Source organism: Pogonomyrmex barbatus, unplaced genomic scaffold, assembly GCF_055798465.1.
Source record: "Pogonomyrmex barbatus isolate J1 unplaced genomic scaffold, ASM5579846v1 scaffold4, whole genome shotgun sequence".
In the NCBI taxonomy this organism is placed as follows: Eukaryota; Metazoa; Arthropoda; class Insecta; order Hymenoptera; family Formicidae; genus Pogonomyrmex; species Pogonomyrmex barbatus.
This window is the reverse complement of record NW_028297138.1, coordinates 3,199,161-3,223,257: the sequence shown is the minus strand read 5'-3', so window position 1 is coordinate 3,223,257 and position 24,097 is coordinate 3,199,161. Positions and strand designations below refer to the sequence as shown.

The following is a 24,097-nucleotide window of genomic DNA, read 5'->3' as shown; positions in this document are numbered from 1 at the left end:
GAACACAGGAAATTCTTTTGTGAGTAATAAGTAAGTATATAAGTAAGTATATATAAATAAGTATATATATTTTAATAAGTTGAGAAATATTTTATACTCGTTTTAAAAAAGCCGAAACTAAAATAATTATGTTTCTTGCAGATGTTTACACTATTTTAGCATGAATGAAAAATTGGAGGTTCACATCATGGACTGTAAAGCGATGAACTGTGCTATCAGATTATCGAGCGAGGACAAGTAACTGAATTTCAACAATTATAATAGGAAGGAACGAGTTCCGTTTGTCGTGTATGCGGACTTAGAATGCATCCTGGAGAAGACGGAAAATGGACATCCGAAAACATCAAGCTACCAGCATCATCGGATATTTAGCATAGGAAATAGTAATATTAGGCCGGTTCTAACCCAGGTCCTCCGAGGGGTGTGCGGCGGGGAACGGCTCCGGGGTGGGGGGGGGGAGGATAGTGAAGAAAGACGAAACGAGGTGAGATAAACAAATAGGATAAGATAGCAAGGCAATATAAACAAATGGATAAACGGGCGGCGAAGATGATATAAAAAAATTGCGCGTGGACAGGGCGCGTGGACATGACGTCAGAGGAGGGGGGCGCCACCGCCGCCGCCACCACCGCCGCCGCCACCGCCGCCACCGCCGCGCCCGCCGCCACCGCCGCGCCCGCCGAGTAATAAATAAATATCTCTCTCTCGTATACCTATTATCTCTTCCGTTGCGGTTCTCTCTCTCTTATAACGAATGTTATTTTTCTATTTTATGGTGGGGAAGAAAGAAATGAAAGAAATACATGTTTTTTGCATATTATATATGTTTATATTTTTAAACAAATTGAATACATTTAAATGTGAAATTTTTTTTATTCACATTTTTCTTATACACCAAAAACTAAAGCTAACAGCTCGCAATCGACGAGTTGACGTCTATCGAAGATATCGCAATCACCTATTGCATTCGGCACTTCCTTGGGATCTGTTACAACAGACGCGATGTTGGAGAATCGCGTATACTTGGTATCGATCGTATCGACGAATCTGACGAGTCGATCGAACGTCACATCGATACATTCGTTCAGATCAAACATTCGATATAACGTCGATTCGATCATCGTTACGCGTATGTTCAAAGATTCAAGACGTACGAGTGTAATGTCGTTCATCAGACAAATTTTGACGGTTAACGGTCTGACGCTTATAAAATTGTCTTTGTAATCGTTTAGCAACAATTTATAGATATTCCATCGCTGCTCGTAGAGTCCCTTCCATGTTTCGAGAGACAGTATCAATTCCTGTCCCCGATGATCTCCCAGAACGATCTCCACGTAGCTCGGTGAACCAACGTTGATTCCAATTTCCAAATATTTGTAACCCGTGGCCATCAGAATGTAACGTCTGCTCAGTAAGCGCACCGCGCGACGCTCCGAAATACTGTGGAAATTAAATATATAATATTGCACAATATTGGAAAAAAGAGAAAAAAATAAAAAATGCAGTTGAAACTTACATGTTACATTCCTTCTTTTGTTTTTCGCCATTGTACAGTGCGCTGCTTCCTTTGGCGGAATACATTGCGTGTTGTTCGAATGATGGAGGAGCGGAGTACTTTTTGTCGTGCAGATCGTTCGATGGAGGACTGATCGCGTAAATTTTTGACATGGCAAACCGTTAATCCCCCCCTCCTTCCTCTCCTCCCTTTTTTCTAGGAATTTCATTGTTGCAATCAAACATGTAGCGACATGTTCGCAAAGGAGCGCGATGACGTTTCAAATTTTTTTCTAGGAAAAAAGCCGTGATAAGATGGCTTTTCCTAGAAATCGACGTACGTATCGCGACGTATTAAGAGAGAGAAGCGCCGATACTCCAGCTGCTATAAACAAATTGCGAATTAGGGAGACTTATGATAGCTTTTTCGTGGAAATCGGCGTACGTGTCGCAACGTGTTAAGAGAGAAGCGCCGATACTCTAACTGCTATAAACAAATGGGGGAGATCTATGATGATGCTCCGATTTAGACAAAGAGACAAAGAAATTGTCGATGATATATAATGGGTCATGGGGTGTGCAGGATCACAGTAGATGGAAGTCTAATGTGTGTGAAAAAAATAGTTGACGGTGAAAATGGATAATGTGTTAAATATAGAAAATGTGTTTAATATGGATGAGGAAGACTTTGTGAATATAGTGGACGAAGTGTTTGGAAATGAAGAAGAAATGGAGATTGACAATATTGACAATATTGACATTGATGTTGAAGACGAAGAGCATGCATTGTCTGACGATAGCAATTACGTAAGTGATCAAAGTGATGACCTTACGGATTACGCAGAAAAAATTGTTATCCATTCGGAACTCCTTGCGTTGAATAATAATAAAAAGTATTGTTCAATACAGTTTTATTATTCAACGGGTGGTGCACTAACTCTATGTGCCGAATGCATGGTTCGTCTGACGGACATTGACATTGGAGTATTGTATGCCGTTAGGAAGCACGAGATAGATACTCTCAATGCGCTAGCAGCCGATTTTGCTCCAATTGCCGTCAGTCCGTCGTGTGATAATGCCATGCACATGTGCCCAATTTGCACAAATTGAAAAAAGACAACATTGTAAACGAGTCATATGCAAGTGCTCCGTGGAAGAGTGTGATGTGATATAAAAACAATATGGAAAGGTCATTGGAAAAATTAACAAGTTCTCCGTTATGGGAATTAACAAGTTCTCAATCTCTCTCATCTACCAGCAAACGTGGCGGTGTATTTTATATTTTATATGTATTTTATAAAGAGACACTATATCCCAACTCCTCATTTCCTGATTCCTTGTCCAAGAGTTAAGGGACGCTACAATTCGAGTCTCTGCTTCTTCGCTCCTTCTGAGAGAGCGGAAATAATTCTGGAAGCGTGCATATATTATCATTATAGAGGACACGCATACAATATATTACTACTCCTCTCGCGGCAAAAAGTAGCAGAGATAATTCCAAGAAGCGAGGATAATCATATATGGTTGTTCTATTTCCATCAATTTCCGAACCTGTCGGAAATACAACGCTTTATATTGGCTTCGAGTTAAAGCAGCTATAGAGAAAAGAAAAAAAGAAAGTAAAAAAATGTAAAATTGATTTGATGAGACAGTACAACAATTTAAAAGATTCAAGATTTCGCAATATGGAACATCTAGAGCGAGTGGAACGCGAGCTGCTGGAGCAGTGCAGCCAAGTCGCTATCTTGGTGGAGTGTTTCGCGTGGTTGCAACGATGTGAGGAGTGCATCGAACAACTTGAAGAATTTAGACGTGTTAAGCGTCCTCGACTCACCGTTGCAAATAGACAATCTGCGGTAGCGAGGATCGCGCGACTCGCGGGTGCAAAAGTACAACTAGAAAGACGTTTTGTGCACGTTGGTGGTAAGTACGCGAGTAGAGACACTGGATCTCTCGTTTGGCGCGAGATTGATACGGCATTTGAAAGCCGTATATCGACAGGTGTGGTGATCAATGTGGACTATATCGAGCCGCGACAATTTTTAGAAGACGCTGGTGGTGTAGTGTTCGAGCGAGTGCGAGACATTGTACAAAGACACGATAGTGTGAAAGTGAACACTGCATTTAACGGCGAGTTTGTGACCGGCGATAAACGCGCGAACAAAAATATAAACACTAAAAATAGTGAACTTTTTCGAGTGTCAAATTTGGACGAGTGGTACAAGCAGTACGTTATCGAACCCACATTGGCGTCGCTCGAAGAATTCCAAGAACGCGACAGTGGATGGGCGTTGTCGCGAATTCTAAATTTGATTGTAAACGTGAATAAATATAATCTAATGCACGCGGGATGTTACATCGAATTGCCGCGGGAAATTATGTTAAAGCGAGCGGTGATCAACGTACGATCCAAGGACAATGTGTGTTTCGCGTGGTCGGTGGTCACGGCTGTGCATCTGGTCGAAAGGTATACGGACATCCAAGACATTATGTTTCCGATGACGTTAGATCAAATAAAGAAGTTTGAACGAATCAATGACATCTCAATCAATGTTTACGGCTACTTTGAGGGAGGAAAGAAGATTCTCCCGATACATCTGACATCAAGGAAGATGGAGAAACACGCAAATCTATTGTACGTGTGATGACAACGCGGGACACTTCGCGTACATCAAAGATCTGTCCCGTTTTGTGAGCTCGCAACTGAGTAAAAAAGAACACAAGAAATATTTTTGCGACCGATATGTATTTTAACAAATTTTATTATTTCTCTTATAAAATTGTTTATTAAAAAATCATATTTTCCGTTTGCAGATGTCTACATTACTTCAGTTCGTCTGAAAAATTGCAGTCACATACAAGGGACTGCGAAAAAATAAACAATTGCCCCATCCGACTGCCGAGCGAGGACGACAAGTGGTTCGAATTCAAGAATCACACGAATAAGGAACGACTTCTATTCATCGTTTACGCGGACTTGGAGTGCATACTACGGCGAACGGAACCGACAGAGAAGGAAGACGCATCGTATACTTATCAGCAACACAAGGTATTTAGCATCAGATACTACGTGCGATGCTCGTACAACGACGCGTTATCGATATATCGATTTCGTCGCGGCGAAAACTGCGTTGCGTGGTTCGTTCGGCAACTCGAAGACTTGGCGTATCAAGTAAAAATTCTGTTATCCGCGAATGTCCCCATGGAAACGTTGTCGAGAGAGCAGTGGGAGGCATATCATAGCGCGACGCGTTGTCATATTTGTGAAAAACCATTTGCGTCGGACGACACGCGGGTACGTGATCATTGCCATCTTATCGGTCGTTACCGTGATCCCGCGCACTCAAATTGTAATCTAAATTATAAAGGCTCATATTGCATTCTCATAGTATTTCACAACTTATCCAGTTATGACGCACACTTTATCATCACGGAAATAGCTACGGCGTTCGAAGGCATGATCGACGTGCTGCCGATAACAAAACAAAAATATATTTCGTTTACAAAACATGTTCAAGATATCACCGAGAGATCAGATTCACGAAATTGCGTACGCCTGCGGTTCATAGATTCGTACAAATTTTTAAATACCATCCTCGATAAATTGGCATCTTTTCTAACGAAACAAAAATTGAAAATTTTACGTTCCGAATTTTCCACGGTATCAAATGAAGATTTTGACTTGTTGACGCGCAAAGGTGTCTTTCCATACGAATACGTGGATCACGCGGACAAGTTGCAGGACACGCGCCTACCATCGCGCGAATCATTCTATAGGTCGTTGACCGGTGATACAGTGTCGGAGAACGATTACGCGCACGCGAACGTCTGGCAGCGGTTCTCCATCCGAACGCTCGGCGAATACGATCTATATCTCAAGACCGATGTCTTGTTATTGGCCGACGTTTTTGAAAATTTCCGCGAAAGTTGCGTCGCGAGTTATGGATTCGATCGCGCGCATTCCTACACATTGCCAGGTTTCACGTGGGACGCCATGTTGAAACATACGCGCGTAAAATTTGAGTTGCTCACTGATCGATATGGTTATGTTTATCGAACGCGATATACGCGGCGGTCTCAGTCAATGTTCCGGCAGATACGCGCAGGTCAATAACAAGTACATGCGTTCATACAACCCGTCGAAACTGTCGTCGTATTTGATGTACTACGACGTGAACAATCTGTACGGATGTATCAACCATTGCCCTATGCCGAATTTCGATAGGTTGAAGAACTTTGACGCGAGCGCGATCGCTCCGGATTCGCCTACGGGTTATATTCTCGAGATCGATCTCGAGTATCCGCATCATTTGCACGATCGACACACTGACCTACCTTTCTGTCCGACGCGCGATAAATCACCCGGCACGCGGCAGAATAAACTTCTCGCGACGTTATACGATAAGAAGCGGTCATCCATTATCGCAACCTGCAGCAATGTACGCGCCATGGTCTTCGTATCGCAAAGATACATCGCTTACTACAATTTGCTCAATCCGTCTGACTCCGCGATTACATAGAACTCAATATACACTTTAGAACGTGCGCGAAAAATGATTTTGAGAAAAATTTGTACAAATTAATGAACAACGCGGTATTCGGTAAAACAATGGAAAATGTGCGCAATCACATCGATATTAAACTTTTGACCAAATGGGACGGACGGTATGGCGCGGAAGCAATGATGGCGAAAAATTTCCACAGCCGCAGCGACTTTGCGGAAAACTTAATCGCCGTCGAACTGCGTAAACTTGAAGTGAAATTCGACAAACCGATTTACGTGGGTGTGTGTATACTCGACATATCGAAAATCTGCTTGTACATCGACACAGTCTTGTATATCACAATGAATGTGACGATGTGTATGAGATGAAACGCGATATCGCTAGATTCGATACGAGCGATTATCCACCGGACAACGCGTACGGGATGCCTCTCATGAATAAAAAAGTACCCGGTCTAATGAAGGACGAAAATAACAGTGCGATAATGACAGAATTCATCGGACTCAGAGCGAAGATGTACGCGGTGAAGGTGGACGGCAGAAAAGACATTAAAAAGGCGAAAGGTATAAAAATAACGTCGTAGCGCGAACAATAACGTTCGACGATTACACGCGGTGCTTGAATGAAGAGATCGAAATGACTCGTCGCCATGTATAAGATCCAAGTTACACCAAGTATATACGGTGTCCGAGTCGAAAATCGCTCTAAGTCCATACGATGACAAACGATACATCGCATCGGATTCGACGGAGACGTTACCGTGGGGACATTGGCGGATTCCATTGTAATATACATGTATATGCAATGTACATATATTTTTATATTTTTTTATGTAGTTTATATGTATGCATATATGCACGTATGTATGTACGTACATATCTATGTACGTACATATCTATGTACGTACGTATCTATGTATCATATCTATGTATGTATGTACAAACGTATGTATTCTTGTAGTTTTATACGATACTGTTATATATGTAGTATAGATATATGTATGTATTTTTTGTAATTTTTATATGTAGTTTTACAATAAAATTTAGCTGTTCAAATTTATTTTATATATAATATTTATAACAGCAATCAAGATCCTGATTGCTAAGGAATTAGCTTTAATTCTCTCTTCGATTTATTTAATGTATACTCGGCTTAATACATATATTGTTTATAATACATGTAGTTTTACATGTGTTCTCGTAAGTTGCATACATGTATAGTTTAAAAAAATGTAATGGAAGAAAAAAATAATAAAAACTCTTTGTATACATGTACACAGTGTATATTTATTTTTTCAATACATTATAAAAATAAGAAAAATGAATTAAATCACACTGCTTTTGTTTATCCATGAATTATGCGATCTATCGAATCCCAGCCACTTGACGTAAACCTTGTCTCCCTTCCTGCATAGTACTTTCTCCACGATACACGTCCAGATGAGTCGCGCGATGCAATTCGTGCTCGTAGAACGCGCCCGCGACCGATTTTCCGCGATAGTCCTCGAGCAGATAAGTTACGGGATTAGTACACTGCACTTTAACGATCTTAAACACTTCGGTGGTCCAATTTGGCGTGTAATCTTTTTCGAAAACTGTCTTGTACTTGCTCACGTGTACCGATTCGCCTACTTTGAATTTTGCTGGATCTTTATCGCGCTGTATACCGTATCCAAGAGTCTTTTGACGATCGCGGAAGTTACGTCAACGGGTCGCATGCCGATAGTGCGATGCTTGCGCGCGTTGTAATCTGACACGAGACGCGGTAGCGCGTCAACCCACTTGTAAGTGCCGTTGAGCGTAAACATCTTTCACATGTCGTTCTTAAGCGTGCGATTGAATCGCTCGACGATCGATGTCTTCAACACCGTATACGTGGAATAATGATTAACGTTGTGTTTTTTCAAGAGTTTTTGCACATCGGCATTGTAAAATTCCTTTCCTATATCCGTTTGCAAGTTTCTCGAGCTCTTCCGCTCTCTCGAATTATCTTAGCGATAGCGCTAGTCGTCTCGCTTCCGACTTTGCTCTTGAGCGATACGGCCCGGCGATAGGCGTACTTGCTCAATCGCATCGATGACGGTGAGTATGTAGTGATGACCTCTGTTGAAACTCGAGTACGGACGCATCTCGACGATGTCAGCTTGCCACAGATCGTCATATCCTCGAATTATGACACGTCTTCGTGGAAAATTTCTCCTTGCCGGAGTGTGCAATTCCTCAATAAGTCATCGCCTCCCGGAGCTAACATTTTTTTCACGTCCATCTGATCGCATGTTTCAACGATGTTTAATAGTAAATAAGATATACAATTTAAAATTGTTTTTTTCCTCACTGACGTTAATCGACTGGCTCGTTTCGTCGATACGCGATTAATTTATAATAATGCCGACTTCGCGAAGTTTCTCGATGATCGACAGCATCTCGTTGTCGTGAGCGTTGTTACCAGCTCGGTGCGAAGCGTCGAGCAATCGGAGTCAATCCATCAGTTCGTTGGGATCGTCCCAATGCACGTAATCGATCTTGTTGTCGTTTAATTTCGCCTGCACCCTTTTTACCGCTACTTCCATATGTAGATACGAGCGGAGCAATGATGTTAATATACTTGGATCTCCTATTGCCCTTGATGGGATTATGGGCGCTGTGACATGTCTATGAACATTTGTTGTTAACAATATACTTTTATACGTTTGTTTGTCATTCTCGGTAAAAACTGCGTCATCGGGAAGTCTCTTGAACATCAATTCGTACAATCCTGGTGTACCATTGTATCTCACATTGTCTATGATTATGGAGTCATTTTTGTCAACATCAAATTTCTTGTCACCAAGCATCGCACCACTGTTTTTATCGAAATAAACACCGTATACGCGATCAAATGTATCATTTTTTCCATTATCATCGAGGAGAGGGCTTACGTACTTTTGCCCTAATGGTTCCAACTGATTATGCAACGCCTCTCGACCTTGTTGCGTTTGCAGACTCTGTTTGATGGTTGTTTCGAATGACGGTTCATTGGCGTCTTTTGTTTCGAAAACATCTTCCTTTTGCAGGAACAGCGGTGGTTCTTTCGGTGGATCTTTCGATGGTTGTATCGGTGTAGACTCGAACACGAGTGAATCTGACGCGGCTTTCAATTCTTTCGTTGTTTTTTAGATTGTGGCGTTAATTTCAATCATCCAACATCCGTCCAATATGAATCCTTGTCAGTAGTAGTAATATCGTTATCGTTGTCGTCATCGCTGTCTTCACGTTTTTGTTTTTTCTTAATACCGAGATCCTTTACTTCTTTTTCAATCGATTGAGATTCCTCGGTTTTTTCAACAATCTATTTTAGAGGTTCGACGATGGGCTTGAAGCGTTTCTCCAACGCTGTATCTTCAGGTATTTTACCAATTTTTAAAGCGCGATATTTTTTGCGAATCGAATCGCTCTTTTTCGCAATCTGTTTCGCTATTTTCTCGCGATCTTTGGTATTATCCATGTTGCCTGCCGTATCGATTAACCACGTTACGATACCGCGAACGTATTAAATTCCTTTCTGTATCGCCTATTGATAAGAGGACTGTCCTTATCTATCACTAGAAATCCATACTCGCGCTGCCAACAATCGCGGCATAACGCACAGAATTCATCGTATGATATGTCGGTATTCACGTGATCGTAAACATGTTTCAAGTTGGTACCATCCTGTTTGAATAGAATCAGCAAGTTCGCATTGTCGCGTATCAGATGTTTAGATATCCTCGCATACGTCTGACAGAGATAGAAGCAATCGACGTTCGAGTGGCGGCCCATCGAAAAGTATTCTCTCACAGTATCTTGCTTATTGCACGCAACGTCGTCGAAGACGAAGATCGAATTGGGACGTGCCTCGCTCGACGTCACTGTTGTTCGAGAACGTAAAGTAGCCGATTTCTTCTATCGATGTCAACAAAGTTTCGAGATATCAATATTTCAGTTGTTGCAATGATTTCGAGTATACGTACACAATCTCGAAACGTACACCGTACGGACTCTCGAGCAAGCTTATGAGAACGTTGGTTTTATCATAATTCGACGGCACGCAAATGATGGCGCGTATAGTACTCGGTAACATTTTACCGTGCTTGCGCTCCGTCGCGATGTCTCCTATCATTCACGCTCTCTCGTCACAGTTCGTGACGCGTATCGTCAGCGGCTGCCGTACAAATTTCATGTTCGCACTGCGTTGTTATCTAGGCTTCGATCGAAGGTCTATTTATAGGCGCGCGAAATCACGAATCGCTCAGTAGCAGAAATGTATCTCGCGCTGTCGCATCCCTCCGATATTCGGGATTTGAGCGCTGAGCAGTTGCAATATATATCGAAGGTCGTACTGTTACGCGTGTGCGGCAACTATATCGACCACGTATAGGACAAGCTTCCGGAACATATAAAGACGGATTTGGAGGTTCGAACCTATCATCGCTGCGTCGAGCATTATAACTAACCGTGGCAACGTACGCACATCGACGGTCCCGTACCGAAGATAAAAAATTGTGGCCTATGTCAGCAGCAGTATCAAACGAAGGCTACATTGGAGGTCTGTTCAATCGAGCGATAAACGCGCTTCCTTTCGAACTACATATCCCCGGCTATCAGTTTTGCGGCCCGGGTACTCGGCTGAAGAAACGATTAGCTAGAGATGAAACGGGCATAAATCCACTAGACGTGGCGTGCCATGAACACACATTGCGTATTCTCAGAGCAACGATCTCACCGACAGACATGCGGCGGACAAGATACTCGCCGATAAAGCCCTAGGACGTGTCATCGCGAGAGATTCGGCTCTGAGCGAGAAAGCTGCAGCTGCAGCCACAGCGATGAAAGCCAAGACCAAGATCGGCATGGGTATGAAAGTGAAGAAAAAAGCTGGCAAAAAAAAAAGAAACGAATACTTCCAACGGCGAAACGAGGTGATGTGTTACCAATTCTGCCAATTTTGGGCGCTCTCGGGTCTTTAATCGGCGGAGCGACTAGCGTGGCGAAAGCGATAAACGACAGGAAAGCCGTGCAACGTCGCGCGATGGAAACGCGCGGACAGGGACTGTATCTCGCTCCGTACAAATACGGACAGGGACTATATCTCGTTCCGTACAAAGGTGGACGAGGCGTAACAACGAAAAAAAAAAAGGAAAAAAACGCCAAAGAGACAATAAAAATACCTACGGGTGTAACCACCAACGTACAATTGGACCAGCTGGCGAAGCGTATGCGCGTACCATACTTTAGAGGCGTTTTTATGCGTGACGTATTACCGATTAGCGGCGCGCGTCGAAAAGAGAGCGGTATCGTAAATCTGGACGACATGATAAGTCCTGGCATTCATTGGGTAGCGTACGCAAAGAAAAACAATTGCGTTGTGTACTTTGACAGTTTCGGTAATCTTCGACCGTCCAAGGAACTAATATGATATTTCGGAGACGATGCTACGATAGAGTACAATCGAACGTCCTATTAGACATACGATCAGAGCGTATGTGGACAGCTGTGCTTGTGGTTTCTTCTCCAAAACGGCCGACGCGCGTGAATTTATAAAGTCCGACAAAATGTCGCGGCGTCTCATTCATCGAATGATTTTTTCAACATGTCGCTGACGCTTACGCTGAGCGGGAAGAGCGTTCTCGCGGCAAATTACTTTCCAGCCATAGATTTGAGCGACGATGACTACGAGCTTGGTCTAACAATTTTGGAGACTTATCACACGATACCGAATGTAAACGCTTCGAACAATACATTTTATTTTGGCAAAAACGACGCAGAAATTACGATTCCCGAGGGGTCATATGAACTGCATGCCATAAATGAATTTTTGAAACGTGAGATTTTACGGAAACGTCTGCGACGCAACGCACCCGAGGGTAACGCTGGTGACACTGCGCGCGGCGATGACGAGATTGGAGAATACCCGATAGTGCTCCGTGCAAATTACAACACGATGAGGTGTGAGATTAAATGCGTCTACAGAATAAACTTTAACAAGCCCCATAACATTGGATCGCTGCTGGGTTTCTCGAGGCGTATACTGCAACCGCGAAGGTGGCACGAATCGGACGTGTCGATCAACATAATGAACGTAAACATTATCCGTGTAGAGTGCAACGTGATCGCGGGCGCATACAGCAACGACAAAAGTGTGCACACGATACATGAATTTTCGCCGAGCGTGCCGTCAGGATATAAGATATCGGAAAGGCCGATGCAGATCATTTACCTGCCAGTCACCGTACGAAGCATTACGGAGCTAACGATACGCATTGTTGATCAGAAAAGTCGATTGCTCGATTTCAGAGGAGAAGAGATCATAGTCAGATTGCACGTACGACGGCGACAGCGATAACGCGAGCGTGACATTTGAGATGCTCGTATTGAACGAAGCGAAGCATACACAGAGAGATAACGCATCTTTTACAAAGAAAACATCGATCGACAATATTCGCTCATCCGGCTGCATCAAGAAGAGGAAGAAACTTAACGCCGCGTCGGACGTTAAATTTTTACAAGCTTTAGGATTCGTGGTGCGCAACTTGTGAAATGACTGATATCCTAAACATCGAAGACGAGCTAATCTTTGACGATCGCATCGTCAAGATTGAAATTCATGCGTACAATCCGTTCGCTAATACGACGTTCGGGTATAGCGATGAGATAAGAATACCTATACAGCAACAGGATCTGTATACATTGCCGTACGAAAACTTTCTATATATCGAGGAAAAATTAACAAAGAACAGAGTTGTCGAAGGATCTGATGTGGTGTTGGGAAATAATTTTGTCGCGTTCCTGTTCGATGAGATTCGATACGAGCTTGATGGTGTGGAGATTGATCGTAACAGAAACGTGGGCATAACCAGCACGCTCAAACATTACGTAACGACATCATCCGACAGAAGCGTGATTCTGAGGAATGCCAGGTGGGATGCGCGTACCAACGCGAAAGGATATTTTAACTTTTGCGTACCTCTCTACGCACTATTGGGATTCTGCGAGGATTACAGATGCGTGGTAATCAACGCTCGTCACGAGTTGATCTTGATACGATCGCGTAACGACAACAATTGTCTGATGGGAAATTCGACGTTGGATCCCGTAGTCGATTTATTCGAGATACAATGGTGAATGCCGCACGTGTTATTGAGCGAGATAAAAAAACTATCGATGCTGCGCACTTTGGAGAGCGGACGATACTTGAGCATGGCTTTTCGCTCGTGGGATCTGTACGAGTTTCCGTTGTTACAGCGTACAACCAAGCATTCGTGGGCCATCAAGACCGCTACTCAGCTCGAGAAACCGCGATACGTTATCTTTGCTCTGCAAACAGGTCGCAAAAATGTCATGGCTGAGGACACAAGCCGATTCGACGACTGCAACTTGACCAACGTGAAACTCTATCTGAACTCGGAATATTCGTACGACGATATGAATCTTGATTTCGACAAAAACAGATGGTCCGTGTTGTATGAAACGTACGCGCGTTTCTGCAAGGGTTACTACGGATACGAATATCTCGAGCCGAGTCTCACCGTTACGTCTTTTCTACATAACGGTCCATTCGTAATCATCGATTGTTCTCGACAAAACGAATCGGTCAAGAGCGCAACCATGGACGTGAGATTAGAATTTGAGACTAAGGAGAACGTACCGATGAATACCACCGCGTACTGTCTCATTATACACGATCGCGTTCACTACAATCCGTTGACCAATGTTATACGCAAGATCACCTAAGAGCATCGCTGGCACATGAGAGAGAGAGAGAGAGACAATAAAATCTACGATACATCGAAATTGACCGCAGTCTCCAAAAATTGCTCGTCATGTTCGTGCCAATGTTCGTAGACCTGCAAGGTTTTCTCGTTGGAGGACAGTTTGTTGTAAAGGAGTTTGCTGCTCTCAAAGAAACGGACCGTTCTCTCTCACTACATTTTCACAAGCCCTATACCATGGCATTTCTTCGCAAGTGCTGACAAGCGCACGCTAAGTGATACGTCATCACCATAGACTGCGACCATAGGACGACGGAACGATTTCATACAGCAAAGCTAATAGTTTGATTACAAAGGCTGTGCATGGAACGAAAGATGATGACAACGACGATGCTGTTATAATATATATGTCAAGGGACATGAAAAACGACAATGGTTGTGGAATTTCTTCTGGACGAGCGCATGTACATCGAGACTCTGGATGCTGATTACAAAGACGTAGATTCTCTAAACAATCTGGACGCTGATAATACTATGCGATGCGGATATCACTATACTAATTGCGCATTACAAAATTATTCAAATTATTTAATTGGTGGTCAGATAATCATGAATAAAATAACTAAATATGATATACGAATTATGTTTTTTTATTTCTTTCCCATGCGTTGATAATTCTAACGATCGACGTACCGCTTGTTATCATATAACGCCGAGAAGTTTATCTTACCAGGGTGACTCGTGCGCGTCGGGCAGGAATGTAGGTCAGTGTGTCGGTCATGCACAGGACAAAGAAATTGAATCACGATTTAAAAAAAAGTGAAAACTTTTTTTAATATTTATTTAATGCAAAAAATAAATCATACAATGCACTTTTATTTATTGTATATACATTCATTTGTGGATCTTTATTAATTATGTAATTATTCAATTAATTATGTAATTATTCAAAATAATGAGAATCCTGTAGAAAAATCACCAAACTTCTTCACCATCTTCATATCGACGTAAACCAAAAAGTATCTGCAAATCAAATACGTCCTCGAGAGTAATTTCTTCCCATAAAAAGTATAAATACTCCTTGTATTGGCGACGCTGATACCGTATCCACCGCCGATGATTAATATTCATAAAGCCATTAATTTTGATATCATATATGCACAAATACTACAAAAAATAATAAAAAAATCTCAATTTCACATAATACATCACATATCAAATAAAGGAAAAAAGACAAAAGAGAAAAAAAGAAAAAAAGGAGGAAAAGTTACGTACCCCATCCGGGTGGCGTATCTGAATGTTTATAAGATTCCGTACTTGCACGGTTTCCACAACTGAGATACTATTGAGATATAATGTCTGTCAAATTACAAAAATATTGAGTTTAATATTTTTTACAATATTGAGTTTAATATTTTAAACATTAGAAAGATACATGTGAATAAATATACGTACTGCTTCAGTTGGATAAGTAATTTTTAATAAATCTCTAATATAAGTCAAATAATCAAATTCCTGCGATGTCTTTTCACTTGCCATTTCTTCTCGTTGAGCGTTACTAGATACTATGCGATACTTTTGCGTTTTTTTTGTATGCAATCGTTTTTTTGTATGTCAGCTTTCTCTCTCACATTAGACTTTCATCTACTGTGATCCTGCACATCCCATGACCCATTATATATCGACAATTTCTTTGTCCCTTTGTCGGAACATCATCATAGCTCCCCCATTTGTTTATAGCAGCTGGAGTATCGGCGCTTCTCTTGACACGCCGCGTTCAATCTCATGCAATGAGTCTTGTGGAGACATATCGTTGAAACGTCTTCGTGGCATCACCTCGATACTAATTTTGTGCGCGAAGAATCACCGGAGCGCGAAAAACAATTGCTTTTGCGTGAAGAACTTTCAGTGCAACGTCTTCGCAATGGCATTACCACCCATCATCATCTACGCAAGATACAACGAGGCAGAGTACGACGGTAATTTCATGGTATATGTGGAGGAACAAACTATTTATTATGTTGACAACAATCCTCTCGTTGATATTGTGAAACTGCCATGGTCAATACACTTATATGAATATATTAGTTCATTGGCTTCGGCACAGGACGAGGAGGAAGAGGAGGAAGAGGAGGACAATTATTCAGAATTCCTTCAGAATTCCCCCTCCCCCCGCGGTATGTGGATGAAATCCCCCTCCTGCGAGTAATCCGGTGGGGGGTAAAATTATTTCTTGGATTGCTAACATTTTCTTTTTGTGTGTATGTTTGTTAAAGTGACTGAGTGATTTTTTTCTTGGATTGTTAAACATTTTTTTGTGTGTATTTTTACGTGCCATTTTCTTGGATTGTGACATTTCTTTTTGTATTTTTAAGTGACTTTTTTTATGACTCTTCTACCTCAACCTGGTGAGTCTTTTTTTTATTTTTTTCTTTTTTTTATTTTTTACTCGGCGGTAGCGGCGGGCGCGGCGGTGGCGGGTGCGGTGGTGGCGGCGGCGGTGGCGGGGCGGCGGCGATGGCGGCCCTTCCCCCCTCTGACGTCATGTCCACGCGCCTTGTCCACGCGCAATTTTTTTATATCATCTTCGTTATTTATCTTTTTATAATTTATCACGATGTTGAAGGCATCAATCGTCGATTCAATCGCACGCTGTTTACGTTCAACGGCATTAGGTCGTCCAACACGCGTCCCCCCTCCCCCTACCCGGAGCTCCTCGATTGCGCGCCGTTCCCCCCGCACACCCGCACTCCCCTCGGAGGACCTGAGTTAGAACTGGCCTAGTATTACTACTATAGGATATACACTATATGTATTAGGTGTACAAAAAAGTTCTGAGCTTTAGATTTCATACAACCGAAATAACAATTTAAATTTTATATATCTTCCCGCCCTTTTGCGGTTTTAAAGCGTTGACATTTGGCCTTCTAAAATGCCATACGGTTTGTCGTTTGATGCACATAACCTCAAAAATCAATAGTGTTCATGATGGCAATAACAAAAGAGCGTATTCGATTTTCCATCCACTTCATCCGTTTCATCTGAAGAAAAATGCTGCTGAAGCCATTGCAATGATTTGTGCTGCATATGGAGAGAACGTTGTAAGTCATACTACATGTAAAAGATGGTATCAAAAATTTCGCCAAGGAGATTTCAGTCTTGAAGATGAACCGCGTGCTGGACGCCCTCAAAAGATTGAAACGGACGAATTGTAAGCACTGCTGGATATAAATGCGCAAACTAAAAAAGAGCTTGCAGAAGCTTACAGCTTAACAGCTTGATGTTACGCAGCAAACCATTTCCGTACCCATTTATGTTTACATACGATGGGAAAGGTTCAGAAGGAAGGGGTTCCGCATGAATTGTCCGAAGACAACAAAAATCGTCGGCGTGACACTGCACTCACTTTGCTTTCAAAATTCCGGAAAAAAGGTTTTCTGCACAAAATCATTACAGGCGATGAAAAGTGGATTCTTTATGATAACCCTAAACGTAGAAAATCATGGGTTGACCCTGATCAACCTTCGACATCGACGCCAAAGCCCAATATCCACGCCAAGAAGGTTTTGCTCTGTATCTGGTGGGATTGGAAAGGTGTTTTGTATTACGAGTTGTTACAACCGGTTGAAACAATCACGGCAGACTGCTACCAACAACAATCGACCAATTTGAGCGATGCATTAGAAGAAAAGAGGCCATTTACTGGCCAAGGACGTTGTAAAGTGGTCTTGCTTCATGACACAATGCTCGACCACATGTTGCGAAAGCGACTCAGGACCATATCTTTGCATTAGGCTGGGAACTTCTCCCGCACGCGGCGTATAGCCCAGACATGGCGATTACTACCTATTCCGGTCGCTGCAGCATCATTTGGCTGATACACATTTCGTGAGATTTGAAGAGATACAAAAATGTATTGATGACTTTATCGCTTCGAAGCCGGTGAGCTTCTATCATCAAGGAATTCGCAAGCTACCCGAAAGATAGCAAAAGGTCGTTGATGCAAACGGGGAATATTTCGCTGATTAATATTTTTTTTGTTTGTTTTTGAATAAAGATTGAATTTTACAAAAAAAAAGCTCAGAACTTTTTTGTACGTTGCTCGTACGATAACTCGCTATCCATATATCGATCGCGATAAGGATTGCGTCGTATAATTTGCCGAACTCAGAAGTTTAGCGCATCGCGTAAAGACTATTTTGTCTGCTAATGTCCCTATGGCAGATTTTACGCGAGAAGATTGGGAAAATTTTAATAACGCTATGTACTGTCATGTGTGCGAAAAACCATTCGCTCCAGATGATACACGGATACACGATCATTGCCATCTAATTGGTCGATTTAAAGGTCCCGCGCATTCAAATTGTAATTTAAATTACAAAGACTCGCATTGCATTTCCGTAGTTTTTCACAATTTATTCGGCTATGACACGTATTTTATCATTAGGAAATAGCTACGGCATATGAAAAACGAGTAAAATTACTTCCGATAACAAAAGAAAAATATACATTTCATTTACGAAAGATGTCAAAAATACGGAAGACAAAAATTATCAGAAAAATTGAGTTAAATTATGATTCATTCAAATTTCTCAATACTAGTCTCGACAAACTGGCATCTTTCCTGAGTAAAAATAAGCTACGAATATTGCAATGCGAGTTTCAAAATTTATCGACGCAAGATTTTAATTTACTGACGAAAAGACATCTTTCCGTACAAGTACATTGACTGCGTCGAAAAGTTGGAGAAGTTATGTTTACCATCACGCGAATCATTTTACAGTTCATTGACAGGTGACACCGTGTCCGAGAGCGATTACGCGCACGTCAACAATGTATAGCAGCGGTTCCGAATGTTCGGCGAATACAGTGATCTATATCTCAAGACTGACATCTTGTTGTTGGCTGATATCTTTGAAAACTTTCGTGATAGTTGCATCACGAGTTATGGATCCTGCGTACTATTATACCCTACCGGGTTTTACATGGGACGCAATGTTGAAGCATACTCGCGTCAATTTCGAACTGTTCACCGACATCGACATGGTCATGTTCGCGCATCGAACGCGGTATACGCGGTGATCTAAGTCAATGTTCCAACCGATACGCGCGAACCAACAATAAGTACACGCAGTCATACGATCCATCGAAACCATCATCATACCTTATATACTTTGATGTTAACAACTTGTACGGTTAGGCAATGTGTCAACCATTGCCTTATGCAAATTTTCGATGGATCACCGACGTGTCCAATTTTAACGTTAACGCAACACCACTAGATTCGCCTATCGGTTACATTCTCGAGGTAGACTTGGAGTACTCGCAACATCTTCACGACGCGCACATTAACCGTTTTGTCCAACGCGCGATAAACCACTCGGTAAGCGACAGGACAAACTCCTCGCAACCTTGTACGATAAGAAACATTACGTCATACATTATCGCAACCTACAGCAATGTATTCATAGTCTTCGCATTACAAAAATACATCGCGTATTGCAATTTTCGCAATCTCCATGGCTCTGGGAGTATATCGAACTCAATACGAAATTTAGAACACTCGCTAAAAATGATTTCGAGAAAAATTTATATAAATTGATAAACAATGCAATATTTGGCAAAACCATGGAGAACGTGCGCAATCATGTCGACATTAAACTTGTAACAAAATGGGAGGGAAGATATGGCGCGGAGGCAATGATCACGAAACCAAATTTCTACAGTCGAAGCGTTTTTTCAGAGAACTTGGTCACGATTGAATTGCGTAAACTCGAGGTGAAGTTCGACAAACCAATCTATGTAAGTATGTGCATCCTCGATGTATCAAAGATGTATTTGTATGAATTTCATTACGATTACATGTCATTGTATGGCGAGAAATGTAAAGTAATGTAACACGGATACCGACAGTTTAATTTAGCACATCGAGTGCGACGACGTATACGATATCATGAAACGTAATATTAAAAGATTCGACATAAGTGATTATGCGGTTGATAATGTATACGGTATTCCACTCGCTAATAAAAAGATACTAGATTTGATGAAGGACGAAAACAATGGTGCAATTATGACTGAATTCGTAGGGCTTAGAACAAAAATGAATGCCTTGCGTATCGATGGAAAAAATGATGAATGAATCGAATAAAAAAATCAAAGGCATCAAGAGTAACGTAGTAACAAAATCGATAATATTTAATGATTACATAATGATTACAGTGTTTGCGAGACTGAAATGACGCGACAGTCTAAGATCAAAATTGCATAAAGTATATATACGATATCCGAAACAAAATTGCTCTAAGTCCGTACGATGATAAGCGATACATTATACCCGACTCTATCGACACACTGCCATGGGGACATTATAAAATATCGTTATAGTACATATCTTGTAAATAAAAAACTCATTTGTTTTGTATAATATATATTTATATATTGTAAATAAGAATTCATTTACTTCTACAATAAATTGTAAATAAAAATTCATTTACTTCTATAATAAATTGTATTGTAATACATGTATAAAAAAACTTGTTTAAATTAATTTGACAACACGTTATTTTTGTGTATCCATGAATTGTGCGAATTATTAAATCTCAACCATTTAACATAAACCTCATTTCCCCTTTTACCTAATACTTTTTCAACGAGATACACTTCGGGGTTTACAACGCGATGCAATTCGTATTCGTAGAATCCTTCAAACAATTGACTTTCCATATGAATCTTGCAATAGATACGGGATTAGTTTTCTGAATTTTGATGATCTTAAACACCTCCGTGGTCCAATTTGGCGTATAATCTTTTTCAAATATTGTTTTGAATTTACTCACACGTACCGAATCGCTTACTTTGAATCGTGCGGGTGCAGCAATTTTGTGATTATACACTGTGGTCAAGAGTTTGTCTGCGATTGCGAGGGTAACATCGATGTGTCGCATATACGCCGAGATGAGACGTGGTAACAAGTTAAGCCATCTATAATTGCCATTATGAATAAACATTTTCTACATGTCATTTTTCAACGTGCGATTGAACGTTCGACGATTGATGCTTTCATTACAGAATATGTCGAATAGTGATTAATATCGTGTCTCTTTATGACTTTTTGTACATTTGCATTATAAAATTCCTTTCCTCTATTGGTCTGCAAATTTTTCGGACATCTTCTATCATCTCAAATTATCTTTTCGATCGCTCTTGCAACTTCGTCTCCACTCTTGATCTTGAGCGATACGGTCCATGCGTGCTTGCTCAGCACATCGATAGTAAAGTGGTAACCTTTGTTGAATCGCATATAAGGTCGCAGCTTGACTACATCTGCCTGCCATAGATCATCGTACTCGCGTACTATGACACGTCTTCGTGGAAAATTTCTTCTCGTCGGAGCGTATAGAGTTCCTCCACTAGCCGCTGCTTCTTAGAATTTTTCTTCTTATCGAACATCACGACACGCAAATAACACAAAATTTGGTGTATATTCTTATCTACGTACTCTCGGCGCAATGAGTAATCATTATTTGTCGAAGCTCATTTAAAATAATCTGCACGAAACGTTCTTTTGGAATGTAATCAATTTCTTCTCGATTTCGTTCTGTCGATCCTTTAAAATTTGTACACTATGTTCCACGTACCGTTTGTTTACAACGTCGCCATCATCTACCGATAATGTTACACGTCGAATTTTGCGTGACTTTGCGTCAAAGTCGGCTGCGATCACGCAAAGAGCGTTATCGCGCATGTAATTTCTATTAATTCACTCCATTGGTAGTACAGTTCCGCTCCGTTTCTTCCAAGTGATGTTCCAAATCTGATTGGCATTTCGACGCTTGTTAAATGACTCATTTCCTTGACACGCGGTTCAATTTATAATGAGATCAGCTTCAACAAGTTCCTCAACAATTGACTGTATCTCGTTGTCGTGAGCGTTGTGTCCAGCTTGGCGCGAAATCTCGAGTAATCGGAGACGATCTACAAGTTCATTTGGATCATCCCAATGCACGTAATCGATGGCATTATCGTTTAGTGTCATGACACGTGGTATATCTTTTCTGACTTTTTGAGGTAGAAGGGGTGCGATTACATACTTGTATTTGTATCCTTTATTACCCATAACTGGATTAAGCATATTATGATTACGTCTATGCGCGTTTGTCAGTAGCAAAATATCTTTGTATTTCTGTTTATCTTCTTCAGTGTACAATTCATCGTCAGGCTTTTTTAAAAATTAACTCGTAAAGACCTTCCGTTCCCAAGTATCTTATTCCGTTTATAAATATATTGTCATTGCATATATTGTCTTTGCTTACATCGAAACGCTTATCGCTAAGCATCATGTCATCGTTGGTGAAATAAACACCGTAAACGTTATCTATATCCTTGTTTCTGGTTAAAACAACTCCCATGTACTTTTGTCCTAGTGGATCGAAATGATTTTGCAACGTTTCTAGACCTTCCGAGGTTTATAACTTTCGAACAGACGTCACCAGTGACTCGTTGGTAGTTTCGAAAACATCTTCGATAAGTAAAATATTGTTCAAAGGCTGTTTACATGGTATTGCATGATGTGTGACATTAATCGGAATAGAGGTCATCACTGATATGTCCGATAAAGCGCTTTCGTGGAGTAGAAGTTATCAGTGAATCATCTAAATTTTTCCGTTTTCATTTTGTCTCCCTTGTCACATTAGGTTTCGGAACAGAGGTCATCACTGATACGTCCGATAAAGCATTTGATCGTTTTTGTGGAGTAGAAGTTATAATGAATCATCTAAATTTTGCGACCGTTTTCGTTTTGTCTCTCTTGTCACGTTAGACTCCATCTTATAGTTAGATTCTTCACCGCCAGTGTTTTCAACAATTTGAATCAAAGGTTCGACAATCGGTTTGAATTATCTTTCCAAAGCAATATCCTCTTCCATATTATCCGTCTTTAAGGCGCGATACTTCTTGCGAATTGAATAGCTCGTTTTCGTAATCTGCTTCACTATCTTCTCACGATCTCTAATCTCCTCGTTATTATTCATATTCGTAAACATTGCCTAATCGACGTATCAACAACAACTAACAACATTATAGTATCGCAAAATTGTTAAATTTTTTTTTGTATCGTCATTAACAAGCGTGCTGTCTTTGTCTATCACTACGAAATCATATTTTTGTTGCCAACAACTGCGACACAATTCACAGAAATCCTCGTAAGATATGTCAGTGTTTACGTGATCGTTTTATACATGTTTTAGATTGGTATCATCTTGTTTAAATAAAAATAACAGATTTGCGTTGTCGCATATAAGGTGCTTAGGTATCTTCGTATACATCTAACAGAGATAGAAGCAATTGACGTTAGCGTGACGGCCCATTGCAAAGTACTCTCTTAGTCAGTAAGACTTACTTTATCTTGCTTGTCGCACGCCACGTCATCAAAGATAAAGATGGAATTCGGAAACGCTTCGCTCGATGGAATGACGTCGCTATTATTGAAAAATAACCAATTTCTTCTATCGATGTTAGTAAATTTTCCAAGTATCGATATTTCGGTTGTTGCAACGATTTAGAATATGTACATGTTTTTAAAGCGCACACCGCGGACTCTCCAGCAAACTTATCAACATGTTTGCCATAATTTAACGGACTACATATGATACGTATAGAAGTGGGTAGCATGTTTCTATGTTTGCGTGTTTTCCTTTGAAATTGTACTTTGTCGTCTAAATTAATCACTCTGATCGTCTGCGATTGTCGCACGAATCGTATTTTGATTCCCTATAACGACAGTAACTGAAAACGATATAGAAAAAGCGGATCTATTTATAGAGGAATACGGAGCGAAATAATCAAAATGTGTCTTATCGTGTCAGATAGCTGCGATATTTACAATATAACATTCGAACAGTTACAATATATACCGAAAGTTGTTTTATTATGACAATTTCAAATAAATCTCTTGGGACAAGCTGCACGAGCATATAAAACGGATTTGAACTTATCGTCGCTGCATCGAACATTATAATCAACCGTGGCAAAACACACACACACACACACACACACACACACACACACACACACACATCGACGGTCCGTAAACTTTTCCGGCATCGTTGATAAAGAATTGTGTTGTGACGAATGCCAGTTGTGACGAATGCCAGCGAGAGGCAGAGATCTGTTAAATCGAGCGATAAATGCGCTTCCTTTCCAACTGTATATCCCCGGATATCAATTTTGCGGTCCTGGAACGCATTTAGAACAGCGGTTGGCTAGAGGCGATCGAAGAATTAATTTAGTGGATGCTGCGTGCCACGAACACGATATAGCTTACGTGAGCTTACTCACAAAGCAACGATTTCGCTAAACGACACGTAGCCGA

The 24,097-nt window shown here is 41.1% G+C and overlaps 3 protein-coding genes and 2 pseudogenes across 3 annotated transcripts in view; 3 read left to right on the top strand and 2 right to left on the bottom strand.

Annotated features, from left to right (window-relative positions):
* The window catches only part of LOC112552911 (uncharacterized), a 295,572-nt gene that overhangs the window by 95,141 nt on the left and 176,334 nt on the right, over positions 1-24,097 (bottom strand). The gene's annotated exons all lie outside the window — the stretch shown is intronic.
* On the top strand, positions 2,408-4,399 carry LOC148935671 (uncharacterized). Its single transcript, XM_089081300.1, has one exon. The coding sequence runs from the start codon at positions 3,138-3,140 to the stop codon at positions 4,137-4,139; it is 1,002 nt and encodes a 333-aa protein (XP_088937426.1). The 5' UTR covers positions 2,408-3,137; the 3' UTR covers positions 4,140-4,399.
* Positions 4,295-8,169, top strand: LOC148935670 (uncharacterized; the record flags this gene model as incomplete). The annotated part of the gene is made up of 1 exon (XM_089081301.1): positions 4,295-8,169. A coding segment is annotated over one exon (1,314 nt), but the record flags the coding sequence as incomplete, so codon positions are not given.
* LOC148935669 (uncharacterized) lies at positions 12,554-13,577 on the top strand (annotated as a pseudogene).
* LOC148935668 (uncharacterized) lies at positions 18,472-23,243 on the bottom strand (annotated as a pseudogene).